This window comes from Bos javanicus, chromosome 7 (assembly GCF_032452875.1).
Source record: "Bos javanicus breed banteng chromosome 7, ARS-OSU_banteng_1.0, whole genome shotgun sequence".
NCBI classification, from domain to species: Eukaryota; Metazoa; Chordata; class Mammalia; order Artiodactyla; family Bovidae; genus Bos; species Bos javanicus.
Genome location: NC_083874.1, coordinates 80,423,449 through 80,436,761, shown reverse-complemented (window position 1 = coordinate 80,436,761; position 13,313 = coordinate 80,423,449). Strand labels below are relative to the sequence as shown.

Sequence of the window (13,313 nt, the reverse complement as noted above, 5' to 3'; positions counted from 1 at the left end):
TTTGGCTAAATAAAGCAATGCAAATATGTTTAAAACTGATCTGAAATTAAGTTTTTCCCCATTGGAAAAATATCTATTTTTTAAAATTCTGAATAAAATGTTATCCTATAGAAATTACTCACAAATTTCCCAATTTGCTATTTAAACAAGAAGAATTTTTCAAATTGCTTCAGTTGGAACCTTTATATTTTATTAAACATAAGATGTAGAGGTAGCAATACCTCAAGACTGAGAAAAGAACCAATGGATATAGCCACAATTTGAAAAGTGTACTTCTTCCTGTTTCTCATTCAGGTACTAATATCAAACTTTAAACAGAAACACACATACTAAAAAACACTTCCTACACAGCACCATAATCTTATGGAAGATTCACAAAATGTAGGTGTTTGCTATAGTTTTGTTTTTCTGGTTTTGTTTTTTTTTTAGCAGCTATACTCCTTCAAATAGAAGCCTTGTCATTTAATTACTGTATGATCCAATTAGTGTAGATGGTTCACTTTGTATCATTTATCATCTGCAGACTGGGAGTCAAAGACTAACTTCTCTCTTCTAGAGTAAATGAATTATTTAAAGTTATTATTTACCATAGTCAAGGTTTCCTATAATATAATTTCAACAGCTAATACTAAAATACATGTAACATTAAGATCCATGATTTTACCAAGAAACTAAATAAGCAAACAAAATACTGCCATTAAAAGAAAGTTTTTATTAAAATAAGGTATTACAATATATTTCCAAAGAATAAAACAGAAAATCTGAAAAAAAAAAAACAACAAAACTTTCAGCCTATTATCAGATATTTATTTATACTTTAGAAAAGCTTTTCCAATTGAGGAAAATTAATGTAAAAGAAAAGTATTTCAATATTACCTCCTGTCCTGATACAGTCACATATTGTGCAGAAGGATTTTTTAGTATTTTTCGTATTTCTTGTAAATGTGTTTGGATCTTCTTGGTAACGTCTTGAATTTCATCCTTCCTCTTTTTTATTAAAGGGAAGTCAGAAAGGTCTTTGAATAATTCAGTTTTATCCCCAATCCTAAAAAAAAATGAAAAAATGCAAATATATACTTTTAAGCATATTACTTATACTAATTATCAATTATTTTTCAGAACATAATAAAAGGGACTTCCCTGGTGTCTTCTGGCTAAGACTCCACACTCCCAATGCAGGGCGTCCGGTGGTCGATCCCCGATCAGGGAACTAGACCCCAGAAGCTTCAACTAAAAGAGCCTGCATATGGCATAACTAAGACCTGACATGGCCAAATAAATAAATATAAAAAAAAAACATAATGAAAGACCAAAGGGTGGGAAGTCAGGAGAACAAGATTCTAATCCCAGCTCTTCCATAAATATTTATGGGTAAGTTTCTTAATTTCTTGGAAGACATATGAAATTACCCTAACATCACTTTCATTTTGGAAGTTCATGATAGTCATGATGAAACCAAAAGATAGAATTCAACATTTGTTGTATATTCAGAAAATAAACACAAATGAAAATACTGTCAAATCTGTTTTCTTATACATAAAGTTCTTTGTGGGATAAAATGTAAAATGACGACCCCTTAAAGGATAAGTTTACTTCTACAGTTTCTACATATAAAACAGACCATCTCTGGCTATCTAGCAGATAAGCACAAGATGCCATCTGCCATCTACTTTTGGATTAATAAACTGCTACTACTTGCTCAGCCTGGACTTCATCATCTGATACCTGAAGAAATACCATATTTGTTCTGTCTGACAGAACTGACTAAACACTAAGGGTTATTTCCAGCTGTAATACAGAGCCTTTAGTATTCAATCACATTTCTAGTTTTATATGCAACTTCTACTATTAACTCTAAGGGAAGCTTAAGTATCCACATATTAAATGGTAAATACATTACTTTCACTACTAGAAAGGAAATGCTACTTACTTGGCAGCTTGTTCATTGAGTATCTTTAAGTAATGCTCCACTGGACTGAGGAGTCCAGGAATTTCTAAAATAAATGTCTGGAGCAACTCTGACTCAACATGGGAATTCACAGCAGGTATTAGTGCTTGAAATTCTGACTTCAAGTGATACAGGGTTTTGACAATCAGGAAGAACTCTTGCGTGGAACACTGAAAAGAGAAATATCTTTTACCTAAATAGCATAAGATACATGAAAATGAAATTCAGTTTGTGGTCTTTTTAAAGTTAGAATAAAAGAACATTTTAATTTATTGCATAAATGCTGCTGCTAAGTTGCTTCAGTCGTGTCCGACTCGGTGCGACCCCACAGACGGCAGCCCACCAGGCTCCCCCATTCCTGGGATTCTCCAGGCAAGAACACTGGAGTGGGTTGCCATTTCCTTCTCCAATGCGTGAAAGTGAAGAGTGAAAGTGAAGTCGCTCAGTCGTGTCCGACTCTTCGCGACCCCATGGACTGCAGCCTACCAGGCTCCTCTGTCCATGGGATTTTCCAGGCAAGAGTACTGGAGTGGGTTGCCATTGCCTTCCCTTTGCATAAATGAGTTAATTGAAATAATAGCCAGGACATGGAAGCAACCTAGATGTCCATCAGCAGATGAATGGATAAGAAAGCTGTGGTACATATACACAATGGAGTATTACTCAGCCATTAAAAAGAATTCATCTGAATCAGTTCTAATGAGGTGGATGAAACTGGAGCCTATTATACAGAGTGAAGTAAGCCAGAAGGAAAAGCACCAATACAGTATACTAACACATATATATGGAATTTAGAAAGATGATAACAATAACCCTGTGTACGAGACAGCAAAAGAGACACTGATGTATGGAACAGTCTTATGGACTCTGTGGGAGAGGGAGAGGGTGGGAAGATTTGGGAGAATGGCATTGAAACATGTAAAATATCATGTATGAAACGAGATGCCAGTCCAGGTTCAATGCACGATACTGGATGCTTGGGGCTAGTGCACTGGGACGACCCAGAGGGATGGTATGGGGAGGGAGGAGGGAGGAGGGTTCAGGATGGGGAGCACATGTATACCTGTGATGGATTCATTTTGATATTTGGCAAAACTAATACAATTATGTAAAGTTTAAAAATAAAATTAAATTAAAAAAATAAAAATAAAATAAAATTGAAAAAAAAAAAAAAAGAAATAAAGCATTGTTGATATGTCCTAAATGTTAAATCAATAGTTTAAGTACTTTATAAGGTAAAGCTATAAAGAAAATTTGAGGCAAGGATAGGAAAACCAATACTTGTTCAGTATTTTTTCATTTTAAAATATGCTGATCACATAACAAAAATACAGTAAACAATGTCACAAATAAAAAGGATAATTCTGGGAAAAATCTGCAAAATATTTAAGAGATAAAGGTCAAAATTCTTTCAAGTATAATGAGATTTTACAAATTGGAAAAGATGAATAATTCAAAGAATAGTGGCTAAATGATCTGAATAAACTCATAGGAAAAAAAAAGTCCAATAAACACATAATTAACCGCACATATAATTAGGACAAGCAGATTAAAATGACAAGATAGCATTTTTCATTTGTCAGAATGTCAAAGATTTAAAACTATGATAAGAGCCAAGTCACACTGAATATGAAAAATGATACTTTTATATACTATTAGTAGAGGCATTACCTTCTTGAAAAGCAATTTGGCATATATTTATAATACAAAGTGTAATACTCTTTGACTATACGATTCCATTTTAGAGAATTTTAAAATATTTTTCACAAGTAGTAAAAAAAAATGTTTGTATCTGAATATTTATAGTAGTAGTTTTGGTAATAATATTAAAAAGATGAATAAAAAACAAATACCCAGAAATTGAGATATTAGGAAAAATTCATTCAGTGTACAACTATAAGACAGTTAAAAAACTAACACATATGTAAATACTAATGTACAGATTAATACAGAACTTCATAATTTCAACATATAAGTGTATATAGTATATTTTTACACTATATACCATATATCTGTTTTACACAGTAAAATTTCATTTGTGATTCTTTAAATTATGTTATTCTACAGAAGTTCAAGTATAATTTAACTTTCTCTAGTTATCTCTGGATAGTGGATATGCCAAAGGGTGGTAAAGGGAGACTTTTTACTCTTTATTTTATACTTCTGCTCATTGGAAAAGATCCTGATGCTCAGAGGGATTGGGGGCAGGAGGAGAAGGGGACGACAGAGGATGAGATGGCTAGATGGCATCACCAACTCGATGGACATGAGTTTGGGTGAACTCCGGGAGTTGGTGATGGACAGGGAGGCCTGGCGTGCTGCGATTCATGGGGTTGCAAAGAGTCAGACACCACTGAGGGACTGAACTGACTAAACTGATACTGTTGTAATTTTGTAACATGAATGTGAATAATTTATACTTCTGGAGTTTTGGATTAAAAAAGTGGGCTAAACAAGTGCATCTAATTTCACTCTGTCTTGAAGCTATAGTCCAAGATTGTTTTAAAAGACATGAAACTTCAAGAATAATTAGGAGAAAAAACAAAAGCAATAATCTCTTAGAAGCTACAAAGTAAACAGACTAACGGTAATTTGACATAGAAGACTCTAGGTACCTGAATCTTAAGCTTGCCATGAGGAAAACTAGGACTCAACTTTAGTTACACCCAGAATCCTAAGACTCAGGAATTGGGGGCACAAGTTATCTTTGAAAGTGGAAGCTGGGGATTTGGGAGTGGAGAAAACAATTGGCTGAAAGTGACATACACAGCAATTAAATCCCTCAACCCCCTATTCCTCTTCATGTCACTAAAGGGCCACCGTTCTCCTACCCTACAAAGACTGTAGTGGACACCTGAACAACTGAATCACCTTTCTGTACAGCAGAAATTAACACAACATTGTAAATCAACTATACTTCAATAAAAAATAATATTTTTAAATAATAATTCAGAAAAATTTCCTAGAACTTGGTTGCCAGATTGAAAAGCTCCAATACAAATGAATTAAAACACAACCGAATCACAGCTGATCATCATGAAATTTTAAAACACTGCAGACAAAAGACACAATCTTCCATTTCTAGAAGGAGAGAAAAAACCACCACCACAACAAAAAAATGTCACACAAAGAATCGGGAACCGGTATGACTTCAGACTGTTTAAAAATAATAGTAGAAGCTGTTGAAAAAGACAGCACAAAATTCTAAAGGAAAATAATTTACTACCTAGAATTTTACACTCAACCAAACTACCAATGAAATGTGAGAGCAAAACAAAGACATTTCCAGACATCAATATTTCAAAACTTACTCCTAATACCCTTTCTCAGGATGCCTCCAGAGAATGTACCCCACCAAAATGGAGGAATAAACCAAGAGGAAGTCATGAAGTACAGAAAACAGAAGATTCAATTCAAGGAAATAAAGGGAATCTTAAAAGATAGCTATTCAACAGGTATAGCAGGCAACAAGTCCAGGTTGGATCAGGTAGGAAGGCTCAAGAACATGAAATGAACAGAATATTTGATGAAAATGAATACCTTGAGATGAGAGGACAATGTAAGTTTAAGTTAATGGTAAGTACACACCATAAATAGTATATATGTGTGTATATATATATAATGCCTGAATGTTAAGACATATTTAGAAAGATAATTACTTATAAGAAATAAAGAAAACTGTACAAAAAAAAAAAGAAACTAGGTTCAACTGAACAAATGGTGAGTTCAGAATGTATCATAAAGCACCTCATCTCCAGAAAGGCCATGGCTCACTGGGAAAGATACATACAGGAAACTGCACTGTTTGTATAAATATGGAGCCTGGAAATAATTTATAGCCTAGAATTGAACTCAAGTCACTTAATGGTATAGTCTAATAAAAGTAAAGGGCCAAAAATAAACATTTTCAATAGAATTTCTGAATAATAATCTCATAATTATTGCAATTTGATAAGCAAAAAAGAAAAAAAAAAAAGGAATTGATTGTTCATGCTTAGATATGATATCAAATTTAAGTGAGCAAGAGAAATAAGGTGAAAGCCAGAAGTGCTTGCAACCAAGTCCTAAGTGCCCAGGGCAGGCTGCTCTCAAGAGTCACAAGAAAGCTGAGAATAAGGGTAAAACAGTTGCTCTTGAAGTCACTCATGTTCAACCCCATTTCTGGCAGCAAGCTTCTCTATGGAAGTGCTTGAGAATACATGCGCAAGTGCAGAGGCAGATCATCACAGGACTGGAAGAACCCCAACCTAAGCTCCACACTGAAAACATGGAGTTGGGCTTCTAGCAGTCTAAGTAAGAAATTAACTATAAAACCTACAAAGTCTGGAAACCCTCTCCTTTCAACATTTACTAAGTGCTACATCCTTAGCAGCTATGTATCATTTTCTTACAAAAGTTATTATAGTTATTGAACAGTTAATGTGAACTCCTATCACTAGCACTATTTTCTAAGATTTAAATTTGAAGTCTTACTATCAAAAGAAATGTTTATTTCAGAGTCGGCCCGCTTGGTATCCTCTATTATTATCATCATAAAAATACCTATTTGTGCCTATTCCACGGCACTTTCCACACAGCCAGATGGCCTAAGCCTACCACTTCCACAATATTCAAGCAGTGTTCCTTAACATTTTCTGAATTTCACAAAATTGGCACAATCTGTACCCAGGATATCACTCACCATTTGGTGCATATAGCAGAAGCTTATTTAGAGTAATCTAATGATAAAGAATAGACATGTGTTTTATGGTATGTTCCAAGAGCCAGCTAACTAATCTATAAAAATGTGGTTTAAAGCATTCAGACTTCCTAAAGTTGGTCTATACCAAATCATTTCTAATCTTCCCTTTTCAAATCAATCCTTAGGCATATTCTTGTACAAACACTAAAACAGCAATAAAGGAACAACTTCTGAGTGAGTCACAAGTTTCATCAGTATAAGCTGAAAGTCTAAAAAGTCATTCCTGTTCTGCATATTGGTTACTTTTAAAAGAAATTAGATTGTATTCTGTATGATCTCACTTGGATGTGGAATCTAAAAAGCCAAACAAAAAACCTGAATTAATAGATACAGAGCACATGTTAGGGGTTGTGGAACATGGTTATGTAGGCAAAATGGGTGAAGACGGTCAAAAGGTACAAACTTGCAGTTGTGAACTGAATAAGTCCTGGGGATGTAACGGCATGGCAACCACAGTTACTAATACTGAATTGTGTATATTTGAAAGTTGCTGAAGAGGAGATCTTAGGAGCTCTCTCTCATCAAGAGACAAAAAAGCTTTGCAACTTTACATAGTAAAGGATGCTAACTAGAGACTTATTGTGGTGATCATATATATTGAATCCTTATGTTATATACCTGAAACTAAAGTTGGATATCAATTATACCTCAGTTAAAAAAATTAGATTCTGACATTTACCAGAGTTTTAAACTTTTATAAGTACACAAACTTTATGCAAATAAGCAAATAATAAAGTACAGTTTAAAGAGAAGCAGGAAGGCGTAATAGAAATCACCACAGTAATAAATGATGATGCCATCTTAATGCCACGGATACTATGATTCAGCTCTTTTGATTAGCCATTGATAATTTTTCAGCTTTGTTCCTATCTTCTTTTGAGAAAAACAAAAATCTCTAACATCTGTCAGTGAATCCTTTTTAGTAGTGAAGGCAATGTGTTTAGAGATCTGCTGCTTAATGAAGGGTAACAAGCATGGATTATCAGCCACTGGGTCAAGGTCAAAAACAAAATAACAGATGGTATGTCATCCATTCTGTAACCTCAAAAATGGCAACCGTAATACTTCCTACTACCGGAACAGCCTCTACTCTTGCCAACAAAACAGAAACTCAGCAACTTCCCTGGCCAGTCCAGCGGTTAAGATTTCACCTTCCAAGGCGGGGGTTATGGGCTGGATCTCTGGTTGGGGAGCTAAGATCTCACATGCCTCATGGCCACAAAACCAAAAGATAAAATAAAAACAGTATTGTAACAAATTTAGTAAAGACTTTAAACATAGTACACATCAAAAAAAATAATCTTGGGCTTCCCTGATGGCTCAGTCGTGAGGGGTTCTCCCGTCAATGCAAGAGACACAGGTTCAATCCCTAATCCAAAAAGATCCCACATGCTGCAGAGTAGCTAAGCCCATGCACCACAATTATCGAACCTGTGCTCTAGAGCCCAGGAGCCACAACTACGGAAGCCCACGCACCCTGCTCTGCAACGAGAAGCCACTACAATGAGAAGCCCGAGCACTGAAGCTAGACAGTAGCCCCTACTTGTGGCAACTAGAAAAAAGCCTATGCTGCAGCGAACACCCAGCACATTCCAAAATAAAAATAAGTAAATAAATATTTTTTAAAAAGTCTTGGGGGGAAAAAAAAAACCTCGAACACAGCGCATCAAGCAATGAAACAATAGATGCCAACCCCATAACCAAGGCCTACATTTTTTCCCTAGGGATCAGTATTTCCCAATTTTGACTTTTTCTTTCTTTTCAAATTTAGCCGAAGCATATGCAACAGTTACGTAAGTCCTCCTGGACACTGCAAGTATTTTCAGAGGCAGCAGTTATTATTCCAGTTAAACACTGTAAAGGAAAAAGCCTTAAAAAGGTAAAGACTAATAGAAAATTGGTGACAACTAAGGTTTTTCCAGTAGTCATGTATGGATGTGAGAGTTGGACTATAAAGAAAGCTGAACACTGAAGAACTGGTGCTTTTGAACTGTGGTGCTGGAGAAGACTCTTGAGAGTCCCTTGGACTGCAAAGAGATGCAACCAGTCCATCCTAAAGGAGATCAGTCCTGAACATTCATTGGAAGGACTGATGCTGAAGCTGAAACTCCAATACTTTGGCCACCTGATGTGAAGAACCGACTCATTTGAAAAGATCCTGATGCTGGGAAAGATTGAAGGCAGGAGGAGAAGGGGACCACAGAGGATGAGAAGGTTGGATGGCATCACCAACTCTATAGACAAGAGTTTCAGTAAGCTCCGGGAGTTGGTGATGGACAGGGAAGCCTGGCGTGCTGCAGTCCATGGGGTCGCAAAGAGTCAGACACAACTGAGTGACTGAACTGAACTAAAAGTTTGGGCACATAAAAGCTATTCTAAAAAAATTATTAAATTGGCAAGGATTTACGTTTGGGCAAAAAATAAAAGTTGCTTACATAGGGACAGCCAGGAAAAAAAGATTTAATAGTATTCAAAATTGCTGCTACATCAAAAATGGTAGTGTCCAAAAATGTAAGCCACTAAAACCCAGTCAAGGACCCTGGTTTAAATATGAATTCTGTCACTTATGAGCAAGTTATTAACCCTCCTCTTAGCATCATTTTAGCCAAGGTAATGCAAGCTGTCATAGCATTATATAAAGACAGAAATATACATAATTTCCCACCAGTAAGAAAGTAATAAACCTTCTCAACCTCACAAAGTTTTTTTTTTACAACAGAGTCTAACATATGTGAATGACTTCTGTAGTAGGTAAGACACTATAAAAAGTTTATTAACAATTACAAATATCACCAACTGATAATTTTTTAATTTTAGGCATATTTTGAAGATAAATTATTTGTCTAACAACTCTCACTTGTTACTGTTATACGATTTAAACTGGAAACCTTGCTGCTGCTGCTAAGTCACTTCAGTTGTGTCCGACTCTGTGCGACCCTATAGACGGCAGCCCACTAGGCTCCTCTGTCCCTGGGATTCTCCAGGCAAGAATACTGAAATGGGTTGCCATTTCCTTCTCCAATGCATGAAAGTGAAAAGTCAAAGTGAAGTCGCTCAGTCATGCTCGACTCTTAGCGACCCCATGGACTGGAGCCTACCAGGCTCCTCCTTCCATATGGGATTTTCCAGGCAAGAGTACTGGAGTGGGGTGCCATTGCCTTCTCCAAAACTAGAAAGCTTAGGTGATGAAAATCAAAATAATGTGTTTTACTTAGCTTCAATATCCAAACTTGTCTGCATATTAATAATACCACAAATATTTTACAAACAGACTTTTCCTTTGGGTAAGTCAAATAAGAAGTTGTTGTGAGGTCAAAAGAAATAAGGCATCTCTTCTTCAAGTAGCTAGTCTAAGTAAACTTCCTACTTTGATGATGGTCCATACTTTGAGGATGAAACAGGAGAATATCCTGTACTAGAACAGCCTCTATGTATTGCTGTAGTTAACAGAAGTGGGCAAACAATGCAAAAATTGGAATAACCTCAGTTTGTGCAATTAAAATCTCTAAGGATTCTCTTATGTTATCTGTAAGATTTTACAAAATAAAATAACAATAAAGCTCTGTGATGTTTCCTATTAATATCTGGTATCCCCTGGTGGCTCAGAGGGTAAAGCATCTGCCTGCAATGAGGGAGGCCTGGATTTGATCCCTGGGTCACAAAGATCCCCTGGAGAAGGAAATGGCAACCCACTCCAGTACTCGTGCCTGGAAAATTCCATGGATGGAGGAGCCTGGTAGGCTACAGTCCATGGGATCACAAAAAGTCAGATGCAACTGAGCAACTTCACTCGATCCTCAAGCTGAAGAAAATTAACAATTTTAAAAGACGTGATTTCTATCACACTTACTTTTTTGTGATAAATGCTACAGAGTCCTCTCTCTATGTCAGGCAATTTACGTAGATGATTTTCTATCTGACCAAACACACTGGATTCTGAATGGAGAACTTCAGATACAGCATCAAGTCGAGCATTTATTTCCCTGTGGGAACAGAGAAATGGCAATTATCAGATAAGTTAGGAACTCAGAATGTAGGCATTTCCCACTCTAATGCCCAGTACTGTGACAGCAGCCACTTAGAAAAGCACAAAGGAGATTTCATCCGTACCTGCAGCCCTTCTCTGTCCCTTATCACTGGAATCAAAGACCAGGTACCACACTAGGAACATCATTAAACAGATGGGACAAAGATGGGCTCTGTAAGTTTTCCTTCCTCCAGAACAAACACACAGACTACGCTTCCCAGCCTCCCCTGCAGTGAGGTATAGCCATGTACCCAAGTTCTAGCCAATGAAATACATGTAGGAAGGATTACATCACTTCTAGTCATGGCCCATAAAACCTCCTGCAGTATTTCACATTCACTCTCTCCCCCTTTGCCAACTAGATGTTGAGCCCAGGGCTAGTCTGTGAGCCACCTCACCTGTTGACTCACAGCGTGAGTCTGTGAGTAGAGCAGAAAACCTTCCACCCCACATCTGCTATCAAATGAACTTTTCATTAACAAAAAATAACCATTTCTTTTGTATTTAAACCAATGAGATGGAGAATTTGCTACTACTGTTTTTATTACCTGGCTAATATAATGGATCTACAGTGAGCAACTGGATTTTCTACTCTGACTGAAGTAGAGTAGTAGATGTACTAGAGTAGTACTAGTACATCTAGTAGATGTACTAGAGTAGATGTACTAGAGTAGTAGATGAAGTAGATGACTAACTGACCATCTCAGTCAAAAAACACTTCATTCAGCCAACCAGCTGCTTTGGGAGACATCTCAGTGGTGGTAGCTGAACTGATCATATGCTTGATTGAAAGAGGTCTTAGGCACACTGAGCCTGGGCAGAGATTGGAAGCAGTAATAGAAAGGGCAGAGGATAAAACATTAGGACCTCAGGAAACTACATTCAATATCAGGTGATAAATTACATAGCAGAAAAGAATATGAAAAGAATGTGTGAGTGTGTGTGTGCGCATATATATATATATATATATAAAACTGAATCACCATACTGTACAGCAATAATTAACCCTATATTGTAATTCAACTACAATAAAAAATTAAAAAAAAAAAAACATCAGGAGACATGGGAGGCCAGGATTGCAACATTTTATCAATGGCTACACCTTAAGTAATGGGTCACTTGGAAAGAAATGGTGAGACTGTCAGCTCAACATGGAAACTTGACTAATGTGCCCCAAATGAGATAAAACCCATCCAGCACCTACACATGTCAAAGGCCTATACTAGGTATAATGGCCATATGTGAAAAAACTGAAATAAGTAAACATATCTAGTAGAAAATGGGCCTTCGGTAAAAGTTCTTTTCGATAAATGAATGAATGACAACAAGCAAGCAAATGAAAAAAAGAACTGACATTTGGGGGGGAATGGGGACATCAGCTACTGAATGCACTCTATCAAAATTCTTTTGCTATCACACACACTGATGTAAAGGGCAGCCTGACATCAGAATCCTGCCTAGATGACTATTAAACTGTTTTACAATTAATTGAGAGTTTTTATCTTTCTTATCCCTATAACTAGGGTTCCCAGGTGGCTCAGTGGGTAAAGAATCCACCTGCAATGCAGAAGACACAGGAGATATGGGTTTGATTCCTGGGTCAGGAAGATCCCCTGGAGGAGGAAATGGCAACCCACTCCAATATTCTTGCCTGGAGAATCCCATGGACAGATGAGCCTGACAGCCTCACAGTCCTTAGGATTGCAAAAGAGTCAGACACGACTGAAGTGACTCAACACAACACCATATCCCTATAACTATGCTGTGAAGTCAAGCTTGTTCACAAAGCAGAGGCTAACTTCAGGTATCATTGTTCCATTTTTCTCTAGCTCATCCTCTGCTGCATAGAACAGGCATTTGATGTCATGTGAAAAAGTAGAACAAGCCAGAATCTTGCAGACACACAGGCTGATTCTTCCATTCTCAATGCTGTGGCCTCTTAAATCTCCAGTTTTTTCCATTCTATTGCCTCTACACTAGTCTAAGGTAATATGACTTCTCACAAAGAGAAGTGTTCTACCAAAATAGCCTCCGAACTTTTCTCCTTATGTCCACCTCTGTCCCTTTTCCCAATCCATTCTCCACAGCACAGCCTGAGCAGTCTTCCTAGAACCCAAACCTGTTCATGCCTTACTTCTGCCTTAAGCTCATCAATGACTTGCCATTAATCTTAGATTCAAATCCAGGATCCTTAAATGCCCTGCTTACCTCACAAGTCTCATCTTAGATCACCTGTTACTCTTTTCCTCTCACTCTAAGTTTCAGTCAGACTGAACTTCTTCCAACATCTTGGTCACTCCAAGTTCTCTGACATTACGGCTTTCTCACCTGCTCCTCACTCTGCCTTGAAGACTGGTTTCCCTTTTCCTCCTGCCTACCACCTTCCACTTTGTTTGGCAAACTCCTTCTCATTCTTCCTCTGAAAGGGCTTTCTAGACTCACTAGAACTAGATTTCATCCTTTTCCATCCTTTTCCATACAACTCTGTTTTCTTTTTATAGTGAAACTTACAACCGTATTTACTTCTCCACTGTCTTCACTGCTCAACAGTAAGCTCAGTGAGTGTGAGGGTGTGTTTGTGATCAGTCATATCCTAC

At 37.0% G+C, this 13,313-nt stretch overlaps 1 protein-coding gene across 3 annotated transcripts in view; it reads right to left on the bottom strand.

The window, feature by feature from the left end:
- The window catches only part of MSH3 (mutS homolog 3), a 183,405-nt gene that overhangs the window by 90,103 nt on the left and 79,989 nt on the right, over positions 1 to 13,313 (bottom strand). For all 3 annotated transcript variants that reach the window (XM_061424296.1, XM_061424297.1, XM_061424298.1), the window contains exons 13-15: positions 10,540 to 10,672; positions 1,931 to 2,118; positions 877 to 1,045 (exon numbers count right to left, since the gene is read on the bottom strand). In XM_061424296.1, the coding sequence (XP_061280280.1) occupies positions 877 to 1,045; positions 1,931 to 2,118; positions 10,540 to 10,672 (490 nt within the window). The remainder of the gene's footprint in view (positions 1 to 876; positions 1,046 to 1,930; positions 2,119 to 10,539; positions 10,673 to 13,313) is intronic.